This window comes from Phocoena phocoena, chromosome 11, assembly GCF_963924675.1.
Source record: "Phocoena phocoena chromosome 11, mPhoPho1.1, whole genome shotgun sequence".
NCBI lineage: Eukaryota > Metazoa > Chordata > Mammalia > Artiodactyla > Phocoenidae > Phocoena > Phocoena phocoena.
This window is the reverse complement of record NC_089229.1, coordinates 66,292,373-66,319,530: the sequence shown is the minus strand read 5'-3', so window position 1 is coordinate 66,319,530 and position 27,158 is coordinate 66,292,373. Positions and strand designations below refer to the sequence as shown.

At 35.0% G+C, this 27,158-nt stretch overlaps 1 protein-coding gene across 1 annotated transcript in view; it reads right to left on the bottom strand.

The window, feature by feature from the left end:
• Window positions 1–27,158, bottom strand: part of SCAF11 (SR-related CTD associated factor 11) — a 42,276-nt gene that overhangs the window by 3,767 nt on the left and 11,351 nt on the right. Inside the window, exons 3-10 of the mRNA XM_065887612.1 lie at window positions 26,393–26,470; window positions 23,086–23,186; window positions 20,866–20,927; window positions 7,524–7,582; window positions 7,162–7,271; window positions 6,082–6,183; window positions 4,196–4,305; window positions 847–3,549 (exon numbers count right to left, since the gene is read on the bottom strand). Coding sequence (XP_065743684.1) covers window positions 847–3,549; window positions 4,196–4,305; window positions 6,082–6,183; window positions 7,162–7,271; window positions 7,524–7,582; window positions 20,866–20,927; window positions 23,086–23,186; window positions 26,393–26,470 — 3,325 coding nt within the window. The remainder of the gene's footprint in view (window positions 1–846; window positions 3,550–4,195; window positions 4,306–6,081; window positions 6,184–7,161; window positions 7,272–7,523; window positions 7,583–20,865; window positions 20,928–23,085; window positions 23,187–26,392; window positions 26,471–27,158) is intronic.

The following is a 27,158-nucleotide window of genomic DNA, read 5'->3' as shown; positions in this document are numbered from 1 at the left end:
ACTCACAAAGAATCAGTAGCTCAAGAAACTTCCTAGTTAAAGAAATAATCACATAAAATTTAAGATTACTAAATTAGAAGGTTAATCACTTTTTAAAAATCTGCAACAGAGTTTTTCTTGCAATGTTCCCAAGAAAAGTCAAGGAAAGATAAATCTTTCTTTAGCAGAGTGACTTATTTATAGGAAAACGATAAAAAAATTTCAAGTGCAGGGCTTCCCTGGTGGCACAGTGGTTGAGAATCTGCCTGCCAATGCAGGGAACACGGGTTCGAGCCCTGGTCTGGGAAGATCCCACATGCCGCGGAGCAATTAGGCCCGTGAGCCACAACTACTGAGCCTGCGCGTCTGGAGCCTGTGCTCCGCAACAACAGAGGCCGCGACAGTGAGAGGCCCGTGCACCGCGATGAAGGGTGGCCCCCGCTCGCTGCAACTAGAGAAAGCCCTCGCACAGAAACGAAGACCCAACAGAGCCAAAAACAAACAAACAAACAAATAAAGAAATAAATAGAATTCAAATAAAACATTAAACAAAACTTTCAAGTGTGCACATCTGATATAAATGAAGCAGAATTTAAATCCTGCATAGGACCGTCTCAAATTCTTCTACTGTAGCAAATTATACTTAAAATATTTATGTCTTTGGCAAGGTTTGGGGCAGGCATGGGGTGAAAAAAGAAAATAAATATTGAAGTGTATATCTATTACACAATACAAAGTGACTTGTAAATAACTGGGATTCACTTTAACATAAAACTATAAATAGGGATTATTTCAACTCATATAAGTAAGGTATTAAATTTATAATCTCTTTCTTCAAATAAAAGTGTTGATAAATAAACACGTTACCCTGTTCAGTTGTTTCCTCCTCTTGCCTCATCCATCCAGACTGTGGACCTGAAGAATTCCTCCCTCGTCGTGAATAGTAGTTTTGTACATCTGCTGGCAGAGTCTTTCTCACAGCCCAGCTAGATGCAGATGTCCACCCCGACCTATCTGCCGGTGTATCAAATGAGAACTCTTGCTCACTTTTCCGTTTATAGGGCTGCTGTTCCACAAACTTGAAAGTCTCATTCCCTGAACTATTTGAATTCCCTGAGAGGGGTTTTCGGTTTTGCCACCTGTTTTCATTTTGATCTGTGTAGGCAAAACCACCTCTGTAAGCGCCTCTGCCACGGTTACCTCTACCACGGTTCGACATCCAACCTGAACCAAAGTTTTTATTCCAAGAATTCCCTGCATTTTCATTTCTATTTTCTTCCCAATGAGAATCTTTTAACTTTTCTGGATTTCTGGTCCTCGGATCAGGCCCAGAATTTATTTTTTCTGTTACCCAACTGGGACAGTCGTTTCTATGTTTGTCAGCAGAATCTGAATCATCAGCATCTGGACTGATGTCATTTTTTTCTTTTCTTGTATTTTCATTCTGTTTCTCTGAGTCATTCTTTCTGTATCGATCATTTCCTCGTGGACATCTCCAACCATCATTTGCCCATCTTTCTTTCCATCGAGGAGAATAACTGACTCTGTCGTTTCTACCAAATGATGAACTCTTACTTTTTGTTCTAGATCTTGATGGTGACCTAGAACGAGATCTGGACCGAGACCACCTTCTGGTTCTCCTTTCTCTATCTCGATCTCTCTTTGGCCCATCTCTATCACTTTCTCTTTCTCTGCTCCGGGACCTGGATTTTTCTCTTGGGGAGGAATCTTTCAGTCTTGACTGAGATCTTCTGTTCTCTCTAGAAGTGTCTCTTTTTGGGGAGAGTGATTCAGATCTTTTGCCTTCCCTAGTGCTATCTCTTTTTGGAGATCGAGACTGAGATTTCCTCCTTTCTCGTGGGTCCTTTTTTGGGGACTGAGAACGAGATTTTCTCCGTCCTCTTGCAGATTCTTTCTTGGGAGATGGTGATCGAGACTTCCTGCTTTCTTTTCCAGTTTCTCTCTTGGGAGATGGAGACTGAGACCGCTTCTTTTCTCGTGCAGTGTCTTTGTTGGGAGACCAGGTTGTAGATGGAGAATGAAATCTAGATCTTCGAGTACGAGGCTTTTTGGCTTTATCTATCGTATCTGTTGGGATTTCAGACGGCTGAGACACAGTTTCAACCTTTTCATTTGAAGGACCAGAAGATGACATATTCTTTTGGGAACTGTGCTCCACATAACTTTCATTCAATTGTTTAGCATCAGCACTTACAGACGGTTCGAGTTCAGATTCATTCTGGTCACTGCAAAATGAATCACATTCCATAGGTATCATTTCATTATTGTCCTCACTAAAATGCTTCTGAATCAGTGCAACATGTGTTTTAGGCAATTCTGTAGATCTGGGATGTTCAACCAGAGATTCAGTCTTTTCTTCGAAAGATTTGTCCAATTTGGTGTTAAGATTTTTTTTTAATAAATTGTTTTCAGAGTCTTGAATACTATTGAAATTTTCATTCCCTGAAGTATCACATGTTGCAATTATTCCTGCATCTTCATTTTCAACATGCCCAAGCAAATGAACCTCTGAGCTCTCAACAGATTTTTTGTCCACTGTTTGTATAATTCCACCCTCAGAAGATTCTAATCTGGGGCTGTCAATAAGATGTTCTGTTTTTACTGTAGAATCTTTATGATCAATAATTTTTACTATAGGACTCTCCATAACTTTTTCTTCATTAACCGCTGACTCTGCATTCTCAGCGATCTCACCTAGGCTTGATGTAGGTTGGTGTACTTCAATTTCAGATCCTGAACTTGTAAGAAAATCATTTGGAAGATGATCTGTACATCCATCAGCTTTTGCTTCTGATTCTGAAGGTAAAGCTATTTGGTCTTGATTTTCCAATGGGTCACCTCCTTTTTCAGAAGCATTCTTAGAAATCTCACTTTCCAGACATAACATATTAGCCTCTATACCTGTATTCTCAACTTTTTGAATTTCCTCCTCCTCTCCAACTAGCACAGGAGGACCTTGGGTAACAGATTCAGAATATAAAGGTTCTACTCTTTCCTCTGTGTCATGGGTCTCGCTACGTTCCTCACTTTCTTCCACTGGCTCACGGCAACGTCTCAAGCCATCAGCAGACTCATTTTCTGTATTCATCTGCACAGTGCTGCTACTTTCTACATCTGACTGATGTTCTTTCTCTAACACAGGTGGTATGTCAGATTCTACTATTTCTTCATCTACTGAATCACTGGAAGATGATTTTTCAGGGGGAGGTACAGAGCTCCGAAGTTTCTTTTTCAGTAAAGGTAGTTTTCTTCCTCTTCTTACAGACTTCCGTTTTGGAGCCTGCCTTGTTTGCTTTTCTGACTCACCTGAAGAGGAAACACTTACAGATGGATTATTACTATCTGGGGCATCACACCCAGAATTATTTGATACTGGGGACCTCTGAGACTGACTGACTGGTTCAGCTCTCGTGTTACGTGTAGATCTCCTTGTAGGAGTTGTTGCTGCTGGTTTTCGTCTTGATCCTCTGGTGTTTGAGGTACCAGAAGTTTGCTTCTTCTCTTCTCCTTCTTGAGTATGTGCTAATGCATATCCTTTGCAAGAAGTACCTAATAATACATGTTTTTTAAAAAGTAAAAATTGTATGTTTCAAAAAATGATAATAGTTTGGCTTAAGCTTATTTTAGCATAAAATAGACATCTATAACAGAGTGAAACAAAATATACTTGTGAATCAAATTATAAATAAATGCATAGCTACTAACACCTGAGTAATACCAATTTTTTAGTGCTACTGAAATGAGTTATCCCAAGATTTGAATCCATGTGGGCAATTTTATAGGGAAAACAACAAAAGAAAATATGTTTCGTCTGATAACTGCCATTTGCTTAATGAATCAATAGGCAAAAGCAAGAGACAACAGCTATCCACAAATAGTAGAGACTCAAACTATTTGTTCATAATTAATAGGAGATATTACTTTGAAGATTATGGTTTGAACATTGAAGCCCTAAATAGAAAGGAGACTTCTAATCGGTTCCTCAAAGACATGAAGCTGTAATTTCTTAAAAGGAATTTTCTAGTTGGGACAATTTTAAAGTCAAGTCACTGTACAAATATTTATAAAAATATCTAGGACTTACTATCTATACCTTAATTTACACTTTTTCTATGTCATCAACACTCATTCTTTTTATGAGACTGAAAGAGGCTAATAACTTTTTTTAAACTAGAAAGAATTTCAAAAACTTTACCAAAATTTTCTAAAGATATGGTACTTGTTGGAAAAATAGTTCTTGGCAACACAGAGGAGGAGATGAGAGGAAGCACTTCTGTTTCAATATTCCAGGGTATAAAACTAATTCTGAAAATTCAAAAAAAAAAAAAGACATTTTTGTTTAAATGATTTAAAAATTAAACCAGCAATTTAAAGGTACTAATTTTCCAAATCAGGTTAGCGACATTAAAATACAGGGTGCTTAAATTATTTTCTGCCAAATAGCTAAAAATGTAAGCTCAAGGTTACTCATTGTTCAAAGATGGTTACCAACTGGCTGCAAAAAACAAAAAACAGAAAACATTTTAAAAGCATGTTTTTTGATAAATTAATAGCAAAGGGAGATCAAAGGCAACTTAATACATAACAGTTGTTTCTTGTTTAAAGAAGTTAATGCAAGACTTTGTCAAAAAATTTTTTAGCCTTTTTTTCCACCACTCTAAAAAATAATAAATTTGGATAATAAAATGCAGATAAATAAAATACACAAATGAAATGCACAGATTTTAGGTTCACAGTATGATGACTTTTGACCAATGTATACACCTGTATAACCTCCACCCCAAACAAGAAATAGAACATTTCCGCCATCCCAGAAAGCTCCTTCATGCCCCTTGCTCCAGCCCCCCCTCCACTTCCAGGCAACCAAAGAGATAATTTAGTCGAGTTAATCAAATCAGGTTTTAAAGAAATTATCAAGGTCAAAGGGGAATCAGTCCATACATTTTAAAAAAGTAACAAAAACTGAAAGTAAAACTACATCACTTGAATTTTGAATGTGATAAACATTATGGATGTTTATCACATTTTTTATTAGACTTCTTTATGTTTTTACAGCATATATCAAGGCCAAAAACATCAAAATAAATACATTTTTAAAAAGGAAAAAAACCACCTGATTTCTATTGCTATGTTATATTCTAAAATTCCTCAATCTGAGGATGATGGCTCTTCAGGGTTCCCAGTGTCTCTATGGACCTGCTAAGACGCCAAAGTTTCTTCATTCACAACCAATCCACCCTCAGCTTCTTCCTACTCTGATTCATATTTTGTTCAGTCAGGTCTCATAACAAAAGACTATCTCACCCAGTCTAAGGCGAGATTCTGGAGTAGGAGGAAAGAAGCTTGAAGAACAATGTGCAACTTGCACATGTACACAGAAAACAGCTCTAAGAAAAGGTTTCGGATTATACACATCTGGACTTTCTAATTTTACTTATGTTCCATTGTTATTCCTAGAGGGTGAAGGCCCTTCGCAGAACTGTATTACAGTGATATCTAAAAGTTACAGTATGTTACAGGAATGAATATAAAACTCTGGCAAGGAACTTGGTCTTTACATAGGAACCTGATTTAAGTATACATCGTGTACCTACCAATGTGTGAATAGCTTCAGAAAAAACTAAGAAAGAAAGGGCTAGATTACAGAAAGTCATGAATGCCAGGGCAAAGTAGGGACTTGATCAAGTAGTGATTTAGAATAACACTGTGGAGATGGGAAGTGTCATGATAAAATCAGTGCTTCAGCTAATAGCACACAGGGAAGACTGGAATGGAGGAAAAGACAGAAGAAGGATGGAAGATCTGAATGCTGTTACTAATAATGAATCTTATCATTTGGGTGCTCTCCCTGTTAAAGTAACCAAATATCTACATTTATTAAACAAATAAATAAAATATTCTTTACTTTTCAAGGGGTTCTTTAAATAGGGGCTTTTCATTAGGCAACTGAAACACCAAAGTTGAATTAAACAAAACTTTCTTAGAAACATACCCATTGAATAAGATACCTCTGTGCCTTATTAATGATATCTTATGCACATGTTAGCATGTAGACACTTCAGTAAACAATTTTTTTTTTACCTTCCAATTCCAGGTAATGTATCAGGAAACCATGACAATTCCAGTTCCTGTCTCTTCTGCCTAATCAACGCACTGATTTCATTGACTTCTATAAATTCTGTACTAAAAGATAAATTTTAGACCCTCATCAGAATTCCAAATATTTAAGTTCAGAATAACAACTGGGTTATACCATAAATAGCAGAAGTTTTTATACCTAGCATTATAAATCACATTTTTTTAAAAAAGAACCTTTTTCTATTTAAAAACTTTCAAAATGAACTCATTCCTAAACTAAATTTTTTATATTATAAATCTAAATTGTACTAATCTGATTCATAAAAATAACACTTGAATTTCTATCTTGACAGAATTTTTAAAAAGTCAATTCAGACTAATAGCCTTATTATTGAGAGAAAAAAGCAACACTACTTCTATCCCATGAACCAAAGTTGCAGCAAGCACTTCCAGCCAAAATTCTAGGTGCAATAGTTTGCCATCTGAAACTAAGCATAAGACAAAAGAAGAAAGTAAAGGAAGGCATGGTTATTTTTGTAACTAAAAATGGGTACAGTTAAGTTTTTCAAAAGGCTACTCGGATGTAATTGTTTTCTTTGGTACCTTGCCAACCTCTAAAATTAAATCACAATCTTAATCTGTCTCGTTCATTCAACCAACTCCATGTGATTTTAAAACTCCAACTTAATCTTCAAATTCCACAAACATCTACTCACGATCTATAATGCCAGCTACTAAAGGATTCCAAGATGACTGAGTCTACTCTGAAAGTGTTCTGCTTTATTAGGTACTTCCCTCATCATTTAACAACTAGCCTACTTCTCTATCACATAAAAACCTTGTGTAGAACAACTAAATTTATTATTAAGGAAAAGGAAGACCACTAGGATAGGCAGTCACTGCATAACAGAGGGTCACAAAGTAACAGGTTTCCCTTTGTTTATTTGCCAAAAGAAACAAAAACATAAAACAAGGTGCTTTCATAACGTTTGTTGAGCCAAGTTTAAATTTCTACCAAAAGTTAACTTTAATAACTAAAATATCAAATATAAAAAGCATAAATTAAAAGCAGAAAATACTAACCAGTAAGCTGTACTGGTAAAAGAAGATTCTCCAGTGTGACTACTAGAAGAGAAGATATTGGAGAAAAAATTTCTGAAGCACTGATTTGTACACGGATTTGATCTTTGAGGCTAGAAAAGTAAAGAGAGGTTGGTGTTACAGCAAACAAAATCTTTCCATAATAGGTAGGTAATATTGGGTTAGCCAAAAAGTTCATTTAGGTTTTTCTGTTAAATCGTACTGAAAAACCCGAACGAACTTTTTGGCCCACCCAATAGTTATATTTAAATATTTTGATATACCTGAGGCACTAGAGTTATGTACCAAAACAATAATAAACTGTTATTAATCTAAGAAAAATATTTTTCTTTATTTCAACAAACCTTATTTGTCTTTATTATTGCATTTTCTTTTCCTCCCATTTCACTGTATTTAGAGTTTCCTGTACAAAGACACAAAAAGATCTTGCCTTAATTTTTATTTTAAAAGGTTTTAAACGAGTATTGATACTGGCATATTGACAAGAGAAGGTTAAAATGTGTAGAAAAGTTGTATTTAAAATAACAGTACTTGCATTTATATAATTTTTTTTAATGCTAATTTTATCTTGTTAAGCCACAGACAAAAGGAAAATATAAGAGGGCGCAATACAGAAAACTAGTGAAGCATGTAAAATTGCTATGCTCGGAGCATTAAGTATTAAAATTCTAGTCAATATTTTCTGGCACCATGTGCAAACTTAAACCATCCTATAATGAAAAGCATATAAAAGAAGTCAAATTATTTAATATCAATAATGCACTTAATATATCCTTTCAAGTTATGACCTAAACAACAGGTACTGTTAACTCACCTCAAGTAGAAGCTGACCAGGGGAACTGGGGCCATCAGCCCTTGTCAACCATAAATTACCATTTGGCCACAGTCACCAATTTCAATTAAGTACCCTCCCCCTTCCTCCTCAAACTTTATAGAATTAGGAAAAGTAGAAGTGTTGATTAAAACAGCTTTCTGCTACAGCAACGTTTTTGGTTGTATTGCTTACGACTTATTTTTTGGTTTTACCTGTCCCATCTGAAAATTTATTTCTATGGATACATACTTCCAGGTTAAGGAAGATAAAGGAGGAATAGTTTCTACTAACCACAAAAATTGTGTTAACATCTTTATAGATTACTGCTCTTGGTTTTCTTTATCATCAAACCTGTTATTAGTCATCTCTACCTATCAATACACTTGTCTGCAATAAACTGCTGCTGGTACTGCCACTGCTCTCTCCTCAGAACTGTGGGAAAAGTTTACAGTACAATCAACAACTGGTCTTTCAATCTCCAGCCAAACTTGTCTCACAAAGGCCCTACTAACTTTGTTCAAAATAAATCAACCTGACTGACTGGGAGGCCTGTTTCCTGCCACTGCAAGATTGTAAGTATTTTGGGTTTCTTCTGTCAGTCCAGTTGGTAACAGTCTACTTTCTACTTAATAACATACTAATTTCCTTTTAAGTTACTATATAACAGTTGTATGGTTTCATGCTATTATCCATCCTTCACACACGTCCCACCCAGAACTGCTGTAACAAATGAAATTTCATGCTGGGGAGAGGGGTGCTGGCTGAGTTCCAGGAACTTATTTTCCTACCCTTTGATGTATATTTAAAAGATGATACTGACTTTTTCAAGTGGTTAAAGAAGCCAGGAATAAAAATGTGTGATAGGTACCCAGCCACATTCTTAGAAATAACAATTTCCTTCAACTAGACTGAGAATTGCTGTGTTGTAGCTACACAGTATTTTTTACACCCAAAGGGTGCTAAGTTGTTCTCATTCAGGTTTCATTCACTCAATACTGAATAAGTACATACTGCTGACACAGCATTCCTTCACTTGGAAGCCTCTGTCAAGAAGCCACCACAGATGAAATGCTCTCTGTTAGTTTTCTGGCCAATGCTAAGTATGAAAATCTCATCCAAAAGCTATTTCACATATTTCAAGGTAATTCTCAGGAGCAGCTCCTGAGCAGCTCCAATGGTGGATTTGTCTAAACTGTGGTTTCCTAGAGACCATTTCACAAGTTCATTCTACTAATCTATCCTTTGGACAGCAGTGATACATCTTTTCATTTAATTTTTATCAAAGTAATGCATGTACATACTTTAAGAAGTCAAACAGCATTTCTAGACTTATTAAAAAAAAACAACAAAAAACTACAGCAATCCCCACTCCTGATTTCAGCTCCACCAAAGCACTCATCAAATCCTTTAGCTGTTTCCTCTCGTATTTCACCTCTTCATTTCTAAATAACATGCTTACTCTACCTTGATTTTTTTGGTTTCAGGTATTTTCCAATTTTTTTTTCTATAGAAGATAAAGACTTTTGCTCCTCTACCCTAATGTTCTTTTGATATATCAACATTGGACATAAGCAATATTACATAATTATAACTATACAGACATTCTCGGCTGAATCATGTACTGAATTATGATTACTTTTCTTGCACGACTTCTTGCTTCTCCTAGGGATAATGACTGCTTTGTTTTCTTTTTTCTTTAATTATATTATCTACCATTAACTTAGCTAACTCTACAACAAAAGTATAAATCTCCTCTTAATACACTCAAATACATCAATTCATCCATCAAGTTTGCTCTCCACTCTCTTGGAAATACTCTTCTTTTGTCTTGCTCCAATCTGAACGGACAACTCTCTAAATGCTGCTGTTCAACCGTCATTCTGAGACTATCCTCCATCATCGTCACGATCCCCTTTTTTCCTGGGTCGAAACTCATTTTATTATTTTTCTCCTTTCTCTGTTTCTTTTAGGAACTCATTTTCTGAATCTCACATTGTTCCTTTGTTTACTTTCTCATTAAGTGACACATACATATCCTCCAGTATAATTATGAGAGAGGATGTGTGAGAATGAATTTTTGAGCTCTTATGTATTTGAGAATGTCTTTATTTTGCCCTAACACTTGACTGATGGTTTGGTAGTGTACAGAATTTTCTAGGTTAGTAATTGTTTTCCCCAGAATTTTCAAGGCAGTGCTCCACTGCTCCATCTGTTGTTGCTGACAACATTCTTTTACACATGGTCTATTTTCTCTCTCTAGAAGCTCTTCAAATATTGTTATATGCAGAGTTCTAGGATTTTATAAAGCACTTAGTATAGTTCTTTCCTCATTTACTAGGTATTAGGTTAATTATCTGGATACTCATACTCTACTATTCTGGGAAATTTTCTTTTGTTGTATTTTTCTTGATAAATTTCTCCCTTTTATTTTTCCTTTCTGGAATTTTAGTACTCAGTACTGGAACCTCATGAACTAATACCCTATCACCTCTTTGACTTCTGTCCCACTTTCTGAGGTTTCTAAGCTCATCTTCCACTTCTGTTCAATACTTTAAACTTCTACTGTAATATTCTAAATTTCCAAAAGTTTTCAGTCTTTTATTGTCTCACTGATGAAATATCCCTTCTCTTATCTCTGAGGATATTAATTTTCAAGTAGTTCCCTGTTTCCCAGCACTGGGTTTCTGTCAGGTTCCTTTCCTTTGTCTCTTTATTGACCCCTATTATATTGGAGGTTCCCTCAAATCTCTGGTGATTCTTGATTGTTTGCGGGACACTAAAATACTGATTGAAGATGATGTGGATGGGTGGTCAGTGCCTTTCAATGGCTTTCACTGTAAGCTGATCAAGCACAGACCTGGCTGCTTCATTCAGAGACACCCAAATGGCAGTATCTCCAAGTCTTTTAGGCAAGACAGTATCCTGGAAGATACCTTCTATCTCCCACTTTGGGAACAAGCAAGATTGCAAGTGCTTTGGGAAATGATCATGGGTAGGGAACTAGAGGCCTCAACATCTGACTTAATTTCCTTTTCTTTACTGTTGTTTCCTCTACCCCCATGTCTGCTACAGTTTAATCTGGTCCAACCACTCATTCTAGAGAGTAAGCCTCCAGTCTTTGCCTCCATAGACTCCTTCCCCTACACTGGCCAGAAATGTGCAGGATAAGCTTCTCCTTTAAAAAATTTAACCAGTTCTGTTTTTCAGCACAACTGCATATACCTGCTTTCAGAGAGAATAGAGGCCCCCAGACCCAAGACTAAGGTTCTATGGTACATGAACTGATTTGATTCTTAACCCCACTCTCTCCATGAAAGGTTTGGGCTTCAGCTTTCTGCTAAGACAGTTTACCATTCACCTCAAACAACCATTTTCAAGCTTCTATTTTATGGACATCTCTTATCTGCTGTCCCTTCTCTCTAGTCCTCTTATCTTTCTGGCTTTAAATTTTAATTTTCTTTTCATTCCTTTATGGTCATTTCCATAGGGTTCTAGGAGGGATAAGAGAATTAAACAGGTGCTCAATCTGTTCTGCTTAACCGGAAGCTTATCTCATTCTTTTGAATTCAGTATATCCCAAAGGATGTTTCATGACGTCTTTTTCTACAATACGAACCAGTATAACAAAGGCTCTGAGCTTAGAGCCTAGTACTTGGCAGGCACCCAATTAAAAAACTTCGAAAAACTTGAAAAAATTAAAGACACTGAACCGCACTGCTTCTGAAATCTAGCCAAGCAATCATAAAAAGACAGATAATATTTTCTCAAGAAGTTCTTTCATAAAAATAAATTTAAATTATCCTTTGGGCACCATGGTTCCTGCTCAGTCTAACTAGGTAAATACATAAAAATGTTCTTATTTTGCACAACTTCCCACTAACTCTACCTTCACCTTAACTTTCATCTTAGTTCCTTGCTCAGTCATCAAATGCCTACATTTAAGAGTCCAAGGTTGCTTCTCTTTTGCATGATAGGTTCATTATTGCCTCTAAACTTTGAGACAATTACAAGTAACTTTACAGATTCTCTTGGTCTTCTAATGAGGCAGTTTGTTAATAAATGATATCTAAGAAATCTCAATGTGAAAATTAAAGGTTAAAACCCTTAAAGGTTCTATTCCTATAGTTATGACTTATAAACTTGAGCCTGAAAAAAAACAAAAACAAAACCTGTTCTCTATTACATTTCTGAAAGGAAACACAAAATAAAGTTAATTACAAAGTTAATTGGTCCGCTAAGTAGGGAGCAGTCTGCTATTTATATCGAGCCATTAGAAAAAGACGATAATTTGAGTTATAAAGCTTGTGGACAGCCACAAAGTGAGAGGCTTAAGATGAGTGATATTAATAATATCACACTTTAGCATTATTCTGCAGTGGTAAGAGGCATTAGACATAAGAGTCAGAAGACTGGATCAAATTCTGTCTGCTCCAACTGTGTGATCTTGGCCAAGATATTCAGCCTTTTAAAACTGTTTTAAAATTTATGATTATGAACAATTTTGAACATTCCATAAAGTACAAAAAATGACACCTACAGGGCAGGTTTAACTGTTAACATTTAGTTATTTTACTTTTATATTAATCTTTGTTTCAGTCTCTTTGCCTTCAAGAGAAAACTACTTTCCTAAAATCGTCTTTTATTTTCACGCATCTTTTTATCACTAAAGCTTTCTGAAGTTTGTTTGCTGTCTGTTACAGGCATACATCAGTTACCTTTTATCATCAGGTAGCTACAGCCAAGGACAATCAAATACTAAGTACTTAATTACCATTACCACTTTGTATGATACCCTGGAAAATGCCATACAGAAAACACAACTATTCACAACTTAAAATCTTACTAGAAAAAAAAAGCCACAAAACAAGCTAATATACTTTATTTCATTGAAGTGAACGTAAGAACTTGAATTATTTTATGCAGCACTATCAGGGGAAAATGGCCAATTAAATTCTCATAGCACATTTTTTTTAATTACAGAAAATTTCAAAAAAACACAAAATAGAGCAAATAGCATAATGAAACTCCATTATACCCATATCCCTGCCTCCACAATTATTAATTCACATCCACTGTTAATTTATCTACTACCTTCTCAAGTCATTTTGAAACAAATTCTAGACATCATATCATTTTAATGCACAACTATTTCAGTAAATAACTCTAAAATATAAGTGTTCTTTGGGGAAAAAAATAACATTAATACTATTATTACAAGTAAACAAAAAACTTCCAATAACTCCTTAATACCAAACACCTAAAGTTCAATTTTCCCCAACTGTCCTTAAAGTTTTATATATATATATATTTTACTTTCTTTTTACAACATGTCACAATAAGAATCCAAATAATCCAACTGTGACTAGTTGAATCTTTCTTTTGTCTCTTTTAATCTACAGGTTCCCTCTCCCACTTTTAAACTCCTTGGAACTTTTTGACAGAAGAAACCAGGTCATTTGTCTATGGTCTACATTTTGTTGATTGCATCTCCTTGTCACTTAACACGCATCTCTGTCTCTTGTATGTCTTATAAATTAGTAGTTAGATTTCTTAATCAGAAATGAGAGGCCCGCGTACCGCAAAAAAAAATTAAAAATAATAAATAAACGTTCCTTTACTACCTGTTCAATTACCTTGATGTATAGTTTATATACAAAAGGCAAGGTAGATGCTTGTATCTTTCCTTTCATATATTGGTTTTAAAAATGAGTTAACTTCCTAGCAGCCTCTAAAATAGACCAATTTGTGTTTGTTTACTTATAAGGTAGCATGATGAACTCATGAACTTAAACATATCTGACAGGTTTCAATAACTGTCCTTGACAGTTACTGAAGTTATTATCCTCTTCATGCTCAGATTGTTCCATTTTTGCCTAAAGGGAGCCCAATCTAGTTGATTCTTGAGACTTTTTGTTACGATCCTAGCACTGCTTTGAAAGTTTCCTTGCCTTCTGTTAAGAAAAAAATATTCTAGGCACATCTTATTTATTTACTATCTCAAACCTGGAAACAGTCATTTATTTCAAGGAGGCCTGGTTCTTTTATTAGGAAATGTTATTTGGAGAACACAATCTCTGCATCAGAGTTGGGTCACAGTGATTTCTCATCACTTAGAAATTTTATTTCGGAATTACTGAAAGAGCTGTTTTTGACCACCAAGCTGTTTTGGCCACCAAGTTTGTAATGAATTTTTTACAGCAGCCCTAGGAAACTAATATAGACCTAGGTACAGTTTTTAATTGACTAATAAAAGTGAATATACATAATAAATTGGTTAAGGCATTCATAAAACTTCTTTACATGCAAAATCTAACTTTTTCTAATTACTTTTCAACCCAAGTTTGTTGATAACCATTTTTCACATGATATCATCCTCTATGCTATCAAGAACAGTGGTGATTTGTGGAGAATACAGTCAATAAATTATGTAATATCTTTGTATGGTGACAGATGGTAAATGGATTTATCATGGTGATCATTTTGAAATGTACAGAAATATCAAATCATTATGTGTGTACCAGGAACTAACAGTGTTGTAGGTCAATTATACTTCAAAAACAAACAATCAAACAAACTCATAGAAAAAGAGCTCAGACTTGTGGTTACCAGAGATGAAGGTTGAGAGGAGGGGGAATTGATGAAGGTAGTCAAAAGGTGCAGACTTCCAGTTATAGGATAAATAAGTACTAGGGATATAACATACAACATGATAAATATAATTAACACCATTGTATGTTATACCTCAAAGTTGTTCGAGAGTAAATCCTAAGAGTTCTCATTACAAGGAAACAAATTTTTTTCTATTTCTTTAATGTATCTATATGAGATGATGTTCACTAAACTTACTGTGATAATCATTTCATGATGTATGTAACTCAAAACATTTTGCTGTATACCTTCAACTTACACAGTGCTGTATATATCAATTATTATCTCAATAAAGCTGGAAGAAAAATAAAGAAGAGTGGTGATTCTTCAGGAAATCCATACAAGAACTAAATCATTGGTGCTGGCCTCTTATATTGGCCTTGCAGTTAAGTATGTACTTAATAGAATTAGCCAACTTATGACTTTCTCGGGAATGCTGGTGCATGTGTCTGATGAATTTCCCCCAATTCTCTCTCAGTTAGAGGTCTAGGGGTTAAGAAAATTCCAGGATTATCTATGGATCTTCTCCCAAGTTTCTGCTATCTATTCTCCAGATTTAATGACAGCACTTTGTATGTTCATACAATCACAGGCAGTGACAACTATGCAGCTGCTTGGTCAACAGTGGTCATACGAGACAAATGATAAGATAGAATCCTACTTCAGAGATGTTACAATGGGGGAAAAAAAGCGTTCTCAGAATTGATCAAGTAAGGCGTATACTAAATGAGTCATAAAGACAAAAAAGAAACAGCCTGAGAACAAAGAGACAGCTCTAGAATTTTTCAAACAGATATTTAGCTTCCTATCTTTTTGGAGTAACTTTTACCAAGTTTTCCTAAAATGGTTTCACCACATTGTAATCCAGTGAAAAAAAACCTTTAATGGTATCTTTTTGCATAACATTACTCCTTGTAAGATAATATGCAGAAATTTTAGCTTTATTGCTCAACTCTCTATGACAGCCTCAACCTTCCTTTCCAGTCTTATTCCTGATCATGGTCTTTATTAACATTTTTGCGCAAACTCAAGAGTGGGGAAAGAAATGATAACTGGAAGAAACCATCAATATGACTTAAGCGCCAAACACTAATTCACATATCAACATGAACCAATTACCATTAAAACAATCTAAAGATGAAAAAACCTTTTGCATATGACATGCAAACATCCATATTTTTTCAGAGCATCTCTACTTGGTTGTAGAGTAAGCATCTTACATGTCCAAAAGAGAAATCTTTATTATACCATCCCAAACATTCTATTGGCCTTCCCCATCTCAGTAACTGGCAACTCCATTTTAACAGTTGTTCAGGCCAGGACTTTAGTCTCACCCTTGACTTCTTTACCTCACATCCAATCCATCAGCAAATCCTTTTAATTTCACCTCTGAAATACAACATTTACAGAATTGAGCCACTTCTCACCACTTCCACTAATATCTTCCTGGCGCAACCCACCATAATCTGTGGCCTGGAATACAGCCACCAAACTAGTCTCTCAGGCCTCCTATGAGGACCTTGCCCTCCTATGAACTATTCTCTCCTTCACAGCCAGAGATCCTTTAATAATATGTCAGTCCATACTATCCCTGAAAATGCTTGCCATTTAGGAGGCGTTAAATGACCTCCCAGCCAATGGCTTAACTCTTCCTCCTCCATCTACGTAATTCAATTGTTCTGGTCATACTGACCTCCATGCTATTCTCTGAACATACCACGATTGCTCCTGTCTCAAGGCTTTTGCACTTGCTCTTCCCTCTCCTGCAACACTCTAGATACATTTATGGCTTGAACCCTTACTTATTCTAGATTGCTGTTCAAATATAATCTAATCCAAGAGGCTTTCCCTGATGCCTTATATAATCACCTCCAGAACGTCATCATCCTTTGTCCCTTTACCCTACTTTATTCTTCTTTGAAGCACGTATAACACCTGTCATATTATACATTTATCTCTTTATTGTCCACAAGATACTCTGTTAGCAAGCACTTTGTCTCTTTTGTGCATTACTACAACCCTAAGAGTCCAGAGCTGCTTCAGAGTCTGTTGAATGAATGAGTTCATCTCAATTCCCTTTTGCTCTCCTAGTACAAACTTCTCATACTGAGTATGTGGTGAGTATGGATTTAGAATTTACACCTGAATAATCTTCATTAAACATGATAACTAAATGTAAGCTATTTCATCAGGTACATAATCTATCTCAATGCTGGAAGAAAAACTGTCTTAGTAAGATGTATTAAACGCCACAAGTAAAAAGCAACATCACAGAAAAAAATCTAAATGAGTAATCAGGAAGTACCCAATACCCTTCAACTCAATCCAGACTTGTTCAGTTAAGACATCTGCTAATAATTACATGATAGGTATTAGTACTCTTGTTCTACCCACTCATAAAGTATAAAGAATGTTCTGCCTATCCTAAACCAAACAAATGACTTCAGGCATCTTAACGTAAGTAGACATGGCATTAAGTTACAGGCCTTGGATAATGTTAACCTTCTGGCAGGAAATACGTTTTTTAAGAACTATAATTTAAAATTACCTATTCAAAATTTTAAAACTCCCAACAAACAAAAGTCCAGGACCAGACGGCTTCTCAGGTGAATTCTACCAAACACTGAGAGAAGAGTTAATATCTACCCCTCTCAAACTATTCCAAAAAACTGCAGAGGAAGTAACGTTTCCAAGGCCAGCAACCCTAATACCAAACCAGACAAAGATATCACAAAAAAAGAAAATTAAAGGCCAATATCACTGGTGAACATACACCCAAAAATACTCAACAAAATAATGGCAAACCAAATTCAACAGTACAGTAAAACGATCATATATGCCATGATCAAGTGGGATTTATCTCAGGGATGAAAGAATGGTTCCATATCCACAAATCAATCAATGTGATACTCATTAACAAACTGAAGAGTAAAAACCATATAATAATCTCAATAGCTGCAGAAAAGCTTTTAAAAAAAATTCAACACCGCTTTATGATAAAAACTCAATAAAGTGGGTATAGAGGGACCACACCTCAACATAATAAAGGCCATATATGACAAACCCACAGCGAACATCACACTCAACGGTGAAATGCTGAAAGCATTTTCCTCTAAGATCAGGAACAAGACAAAGATGCCCACTCTCGCTACTATTATTCAACATAATTTTGGAAGTCCTAGCCACAGCAATCAGACAAGAAAAAGAAACAAACAGCATCCAAATTGGAAAGAAAGAAGGAAAACTTTCACTGTTTGCAGATGACATATTATACATAGAAAATCCTAAAGGCGCCACCAAAAATCTACTGGAACTCATCAATGAATTTGGTAAAGTTGCAGGATATAAAATTAATATGCAGAAATCTGTTGCACTTCTCTACCCTAACGACAAACTATCAGAAAGACAAATTAAGAAAACAATCCCATTCAAAGTTCCACCAAAAAGAATAAAATACCTAGGAATAAATCTAACTAAGGAGGTAAAAGATCTGTACTTGGAAACCTATAAGACGCTGATGAAAGAAACTGAAGACAACACAAACAGATGGAAAAATATATCATGTTCATGGACTGGAAGAATTTATATTGTTAAAATGACCACATTACCCAAGGCAATCTACAGGTTCAATGCAACCTCTATCAAAATACCAATGGCATTTTTCACAGAACCAGAACAAATAATTCCAAAATTTGTATGGAAACACAGAAGACACTGAATAGCCAAAACAATCTTGAGAAAGATTAAAGCTAGAGGTATCATATGATCCACCAATTCCATCCCTGGGTATTTATCCGAAGAAAACAAAAACAGTCATTCAAAAAGATATATGCACCTCCAGGTTTACTGTAGCATTATTTAAAATAACCAAGAGGGCTTCCCTGGTGGTGCAGTGGTTGAGAGTCTGCCTGCCGATGCAGGGGCCCCGGGTTTGTGCCCCAGTCTGGGAAGATCCCACATGCCACGGAGCGGCTGGGCCCGTAAGCTATGGCCGCTGAGCCTGCGCGTCCGGAGCCTCTGCTCCGCAGCGGGAGAGGCCACAATGGTGAGAGGCCCGCGTACCACAAAAAATAATAATCATAAAAAAAATAAAAATAACCAAGATATGGAAGCAACCTAAGTGCCCATCGATAGATGAATGGATAAAGAAGATGTGAGATACACACACACACACACACACACACACACACACTCCACACAATGGAATATTACTCAGCCATGAAAAAGAACAAAGCCCTGCCATTTGCAACAACATGCAAGGACCTACAGGGAATTATGCTAAGTGAAATAAGTCAGACAGAGAAAGACAAATACTGTACGATATCACTTATACAAACAAAATCATAGAAAAAAAGATCAGATTTGTGGTTACCAGAGGCAGGTGGTGGGGGAAGGAGGAACTGGATAAAGGAAGTAAAAAGGTACAAACTTCAAGTTATAAGATAAATAAGTACTAGGGATGTAATGTACAACATGATAAATATAATTAACACTGCTGTATGTTATACATGAAAGTCATTAAGAGAGAAAATCCTAAGAGTTTTCATCACAAGGATAAAAATTTTCTTTTCTATTTCTTTAATGTTGTATCTATATGAGATGATGAATGTTCACTAAACTTACCATGGGAATCATTTTATGATGTATGTAAGTCAAATCATTATGCTGTACACTTTAAACTTAGTGTTGTATATGTCATACATAATTTATATACGTCATATACATAAGTTATGCACATAATTTATATATGTATATATATATTTATATACATAAATTGGAAGGAAAAAAATTAGCTATTCAACTGGCTTACGATGTCCCCTGAAAACTTGTTTAGTATTTTATATTCTGAATAGTAAAACAAATTCTCAAATCCAAATGAATCAAAGAATCTTATAAATGGCCTTCACCATACTGAAGCACTATAGATTTAAGATTTGCCTATGTTTTCCCCTCTAAAAATAAATCCAGGCAGGAGATACATAAAGAAAATTACAGTAGTCTTAAAACTAAGATTATCATAGGAAGAATGGGCCAGATTATCTAGAGAAAATCTATAACATCATTTATTCTTCCTTAGCAGTAAATTTTACATCAGATCCTAGAATTACCAAACAAAGGCTATTCATTAAAAAGGATGCTATTCTACAGCAATGACACATAAAAACAAAGAAGTTTTGATACCTAAAGTTCTTTAACAAAAGAAAAATGCTTATCTAACCATAAAGTCCTTATAGTGAAATTCCACTTTAAGAGTAAATTATCAAAGACAGACATTCATTAATCTGTAAATCTGGGGTTATCTATAATCCTGAGATCATGTTAATTCAAATAAAAAAGCCAATAACAACAACAACCAAACTTGGTATTCAAACGTACAAAAAATGAAGTTGATTATTATTTAGTTTTAAGAACAATGAATTCATTAATTCTTTCTATCTATAAATAGAAATTAATTATAACCTGGCCTGGAAAATAAATGCTCACTTCTCCCTGCTTACAATTAGCCTATAGTAAGTTGTTCTTTGTAACAAGAATAAACCGCTTGAGCTCCAAAGAGGAGTCACAAAGCACTGTAGTGCCATTTTTCTCAGGCCCTGCTGCAAAGCTTTCCTGTATTAAAGAACCATACACTAGACAACAAGAGACAGGCATATCTATGCTCATTTAGATAAATATATAAGAAATGCTTTATTTCCAAATAAAGTTTCAAATTAAAAGTGTGGCTCAAAGCCAAACCACAACTTCCTCTGGGAACTATGAATCACCTTCTCACTGTCACAGGCTTCTCTTGTTACTGCTTACAGTTATTGTCCCACAAGGTATTTCATCTCAGTTCCCATAAGGACTTCTGCACTAATGAGTGGAGTAGGACCACGATGTAGGCTGCTAACCAAGTAGTTGGAAAACATCCTTTTCTCCTTTTCCTTCCCAACATACATGCGCGCGCACACACACACACACACACACACACACACACACACACACACACTCATTCACTCTCTCCTTCCCTCCTTACAGCTGAGCATGAAAACAAAAAAGGCAGGAAACAGTAAAAATGACTCCATGAAAGCAGTTTATGTAAGACTGAATACAGTGTACAGAGCTCAGCAGAGTTCTGTGCATGACTATTTTCCAAGCAAAAATATTACTTACAAGAACTCTGGCACAAGCATTAAAGTAAGAAACAAAAAAAGGTAGAACACACAAGTAAGAAAGTCACTTACTGTATATCATCTTCAAGTCATAAAGTTTTGCACTTAAAAGATCTTCTCTTTTGACTTTTTTTCTGTAAACACCAATAAAGAGATGAAATAAGAGAAAACTGTTACTTTGCTCATTTATTTTCAATCCACTGCCCACCAAATTGAAAGTATTATGCACTAAGTTTTAAATTTTAGCAAAGAAAGCATGATTAGTTGGACTCCCCACTTAGCTGCCACTCCAATGACTGCAATAGAGATTCACTAACAAGAAACAAAACACTCTTGCAATCCCTTTCCCTGGAACTGGGAGAAACTATCAGAAAGAGGAGTTTTACCGCTTTAGAAGGGAGAGGCAACACTGAATGGGATATCTTCTAAGTGCGGGAAATGAGGCATATGCCTCATAAACATAAGATTGAATGAGAGGAATTCTAAAAACATCCAAAAGACTCCCAAAATAATGTACGGTAAAAATCTAATAGCTGACAGATTTTCCACCTTGGAAGAAATCATTAAGGGTATGACTTGGTGAGCAAAAGCAAATTATTATTTTGCATTACATCCCTACACCATCCCTCTACCACAGTCCTTGAGAAAAAACAGTTAAGCATGTGGACTACCTCAGCTCTGTTAGACCCACTGTACGACCCTATCACAGGTCATACAATGATGAGCACTGCACTCTCAGCACGAGCCAAGAGAACTGGGCAATTCTGAAAAAATGCCTCCCTACGACATTGTCACAGCCAAGAACAGGAGATGAATCAATAGTGAAGCCAGCAAAAGGTATTTCTTCACTATGCTTGGGGAAAAATGCCTCCCTACGACATTGTCACAGCCAAGAACAGGAGATGAATCAATAGTGAAGCCAGCAAAAGGTATTTCTTCACTATGCGTGGGGAAAATGTGCTATTTACTATATAACCATAAATGGAAGACTCAACGCTGACTCAGATATAATTAAAAGAAACTGTAAATAAAATTTGTTCTACTGCAGTTATTAACTGGCTTTATAGGTGGGCTCTTGAACTGAGTGTTCCAGGAATCCCTTAAAATCTAAAAACTTTTGTCTCTAAGTATGTTTTCAGATAGTAGTTGTCTATAGTTTTCTTAGGATTACCAAAAGAAGTCTGTAACTTCCCAAAAGTCTATAACTTCTAAAGAGCTACAGGGTTCTAAATTAGTTGCATGATTCAATAAATCTCAAGGAATATTGTTAACTGTTTTGGTAACTAATATATTTACTCTCTTAAGATATTAGTATTCTGATGAAATGTACTAATGAATCATAGATTTAATTATGACTTTGACAACTTTTGGACAGCTCTAAATATACTTCAGATCAAAAAGGGCTTCAATTTTAAATGTACTGTAAGAAGTTATTTTAAGTATTAATAATAAATGAATCTCCAGTACACTACTAATTCAATTTAATTCAAAAATATGTTATAGGGAGAGTGGGAGGGAGGGAGACGCAAGAGGGAAGACATATGGGAACATATGTATATGTATAACTGATTCACTTTGTTATAAAGCAGAAACTAACACGCCATTGTAAAGCAATTATACCCCAATAAAGATGTTTAAAAAAAAATATGTTAATATCTGTTAAACCTGCGTACTAAGTATTTCTAGGCAATTATGTTTTAACAATAGCAGTTAATGAAACAAATCCAAACGTGTTTAAAAATTTTTTTAAACAATAAACATTTGTTATAGCAGTAGCAAGTGTCTGCTATAACACAGAGAAACGAAATGAGAAAGATAATAAGTAGTTTCAATTACAACTCTCATGAAGAATGTTGTACTATATCTTTAGTTACTTTCTACTTTCTGTCCATAAATACTAGAGCAGTTACTCACAATGTGGGCTGTGCACCAATGCTTATCCATATTTGTTTGTGATATGTACAAAAATGCGTAAGCATTCAGAAAATTTTACAGAAATTTTACACTGTTGTAACTTTTATTGTACAAAAGTATCAATCTAAAACAAATTAGGAAAAAACTAAAAAAAACTAATTCATCAAAGATAGAGGTCAAATAAATTATATTCTCAGATTTCAGCTGGTCCTTCCTTAACTTATCAAGGGTGTGCTTTAAAAGAAGTAATTAAATACATTTAAACCTCACCTCAAATTAAATACAAAAAACCTCATTTTTTTAAGTACTTTTTTTCATTTTACTAGCTATCTTCTGATTCTACACAGTTGGATTCCACTTCTGAAGTTCAGCACTAACCTCATACAGCTTTTAGAATTTTCCTGACAGGACAGCTGTTTCTTAAAAGAGCTTTCATTTTTCTTGTCATTTGTTTCTCTCAACTGTCTTTTTATGTGAACCTGTGAGAAAAAGCAAAATCACCTATTTAGACTGATAATCTGGCATCGCAAATGATAACCCACACATTTCCCTTGAAAGGACAAAAAATTAAAGAAACAAAATTGTCTGAATGAACGTGCAGCCCAAATACATATGCTTATTAATTCAGGCTAAACTATAAACTTAGTATGTGTGCTAAGCTCTGGGGAAACATAACAGTAAGAGAGGGGCATGTAAATAGATTAAGTGCTCATAACAAATATAAACACAGATCTTTGTATACATGTAGAACTGACTTTGAGGATATCAGAGAAGACTTTAATGAGTAGATGATTATGAGTTGGTCTTCAAGAATGAGTAGGAATCTGTATAAAGAAAAAATATTCTAAATGGAGGGAACACAGTTATAAGAAACAGTTAAGAAGCCAATGCAGATGGGGAAGAAAAAATTAGCAGGATATGAAGCTGATACAATGTATTAGGACCAGACTGTAAAGGGTCCTGAATAAGAAAATAATTCTATAGGAATCAGAAAATAGAGTTTTTAAAGCATGTGAATAAGATGATCAAATCTGTTTTCTTTGGCAGTGATATGGAGAATGAACCAGTTAAGGGAAACTATAAAAGTCAGGAAACGGGAAAAAAGTTCTTATAACAGTGTAGATCTATACTGTATGAGACAATAGTCACTAGCCACATACTATTAAGCATGTGAAATGTGGCTGGTTTAAATTGAGATGTACTAAAAAAAAAAAAAAAATTGAGATGTACTTGTAAGTGTAAAATATACACCGGATTTCAATGAAAACAACAACAAAAAATAAAATCCTTCAATAATAATTCTTCTAAAATATTACATGTTGAGATAATACACTAGATATGTTGGATTAAATAAATTATAAAAATTCAATTTAACTGTTTCCTTTTGGTCTTTTAATGCGGCTACTAAAAATTTTATATTATATAGTGGTTTGTAGTATATTTCTATTGGTAGAACAGGTCTAGATGACAGCATGAGGGCCTACAAAGAGGTAATGAAGTGGGAACAAATTCAAGACATTGTGCGGAAGGAACAGGCAAAAATAAGACAAAGAGAAAAAATGGAAAACTCCCAGATGTTTTTGATCTGGGTGACTGGGATTATGGTACCATACAACTGGGGTTAGGGGACGGGGCAGGGAATGAGATGAGTTTGGGGTTTGTTAATATTTAGATTCCTTTGGTATTCTAGATGGAGATGTCCAACAAGTGGTTGAAAATATAAGCAATTATATATGACCCATTCGAGTTTAATTGTAAAGGGAAAAGGATAATAAAGATTCAAAAGAAGTAAAAGGGCAAAGGAAGATATTAAGAATATATGGATAATACCACACACAGAATTACCGTATGACCCAGCAATCCCACTACTGGGTATATACCCTGAGAAAACCATAATTCAAAAAGACACATGCACTCCAATGTTCACTGCAGCACTATTTACAATAGGCAGGTCATGGAAGCAACCTAAATGCCCACTGACAGACGAATGGATAAAGAAGATGTGGTACATATATACAATGGAATATTACTCAGCCATAAAAAGGAACAAAACTGGGTCATTTGTAGAGTCGTGGATGCATCTAGAGACTCACACAGAGTGAAGTACGTCAGAAAGAGAAAAAAAATATCGTGTATTAACGCATACATGTGGAACCTAGAAAAATGGTACAGATGTACCCGTTTGCAGTACATAAATTGAGACACAGATGCAGAGAACAAACGTAAGGACACCAAGGGGGTGGGTGGGGGGTGGGAGGTGGGGTGTGGTGTGGTGTGGTGTGGTGTGATGAATTGGGAGATTGTGATTGACAGGTATACACTGATGTGTATAAAATGGATGACTAACATGAAGCTGCTGTATAAAAAAATAAAATTCAAACAAAAAGAAAATATATGGATAATATCACACATGATAAGAAATACCTTTTAAGTTTGACAAAATTAGATTAACACTCCCCCAAACTTTTAACTTAAGTAACACTCAAACCCTATTAAATAAAACATAAACTTTTATTCCAAGCAACAGAACAAAATTCACATGAAGCAACAGAACAAAATTTTACAGAAGAATATCTTTGGAAGCTAGTGCATGCTAAAGAATCTTCAGCAACATAATATATAGAGTCTGGAAAAACAGAACATGTCTTTCAGAGAAGTGTTGCTTTAATTTTGATTATACTTTCACACACATATATAACGTTTTATCTTTTCTCCAAGATATATACTAATTTGTATAGATGTCCAGAGTTAACACAATTACAACATGCAGTATCTTTCACATGTCATTTTATTTGAATTGCAATCTCATTTGTACCTTATGTCACTGAGACTTATCTGGAAAAAATATATCAAAACAAATTATAAACACCTACACTGAGAACATCTAACGCTTAAATAGTTTTATGTTGCTTACATGCCCCTTCCTATTCACAAAGATAGCAACCAAAGTGTTGGTGCTACTTGGGAAGTTTGTTTTTCCCATCAATGGCATCATATATGTATATATTGAGTATTCTCATTTTTAACTGTATACCATTCCTGACTTACTAATGAGAACCTCAAGAAATCTTTCTTACACATTTCACTTTACGTAAATCACTACTTACTCTCTTTTCACTTTTTATTCATTAACTGAGGAATATGTTCCTATCTCTTTCTTCTTCTTTTATTTATTTGTAAGCCAAAAATAAATGTGAATACAAATCATAATCATGGTTCTTAATCATAAGTAACATCAGCATGGTATGTGAATCTCAAGAATGTGACTAGGATTAAGCATTACAATAAAACTGTACGTAACAAAAGAAGTCATCTGCCCATGACAACACTGAAACCATGAGAAGTCCCTCTCAAGATCTTCACAAACCCCCTTATTCTTCTCGAATTAAACTCAGTCTCCTTCAAGCACCAGAAGTTAAGAACAAAGACACCCTTTTATATTTAATTTTGTTTAATCTTCTCAACATTATGTTTTTCATGAAAACATAATTTTCAGGTACTCTGGACTTAAGTTTTTGTGGGGGTTTGTCTTTGAATCTAATATTCCATTCAAACATTTTTTCAATGGAAATTAAACACATTAAAGTTGAACAATTCACAAATATACTCAAACTGGAAATTTAAAGCAAAATCATCTCAATTAAGTTTAAAGAGTTTGTTTTACAAAATAAAATCTAAACCTTACCTTAACACAACCTTCCAATGCACTGAATTTAAACACCGCCTGAAAAGGTTTCCGGTCAATAGGACATGAAGCCAGTGTCTGAAAAATGATGAACAAATTATAACTTTACGAATGTCTCTTTAAAACAGGTCAAAATTAAACTATAACAAACGCATTTACGGTAAGTTTTTCACCAGAAGAGGAAACCATAGAAAAATAATTTTTTCTTCTTTCAAAGATAAAGATGAAATACTTTCCACCTGTATTACTCCACAAAGTAATAAATACCATAATTTTTAAAATTCATTCAAACATTTACTGAGCACCTACTGTATGCTAAATAAGTGGAATACAACGATGATCAGAGATAAGATCTTTGTTATTAAGATAATACCTATTAAGACTTGCTGCACAGTTGAGTACTACAGCTATAATGAAAGGAAAGCTGGGCTGAAATCACTACCTCTCTGATCCAAAGCACTTGAGTAACTCTAAATAAGCTGTGAAAGGAATGGCTTGGACAGGTCCCTTATAGATTTTAATATTCGATGACAATATTTTCCCCCAAAATAATTTTGAATAGGCAGTTGTACCAGCAATAAAAAAAATTGTAGATATGAAGAAAAGCAAGGATTCCTCTGCTGCTCCCTCAGCCATGTAGATGCCCTCTCCGAAAGTAGTTTCTTATGTATCCTTTTAGAGATACCCAATGTTTATGCATAACGTGTATCTTTTAAATATAAAATATAATTCAGATGCTGAACTGAATCTTGTTTTTCTCTTAATT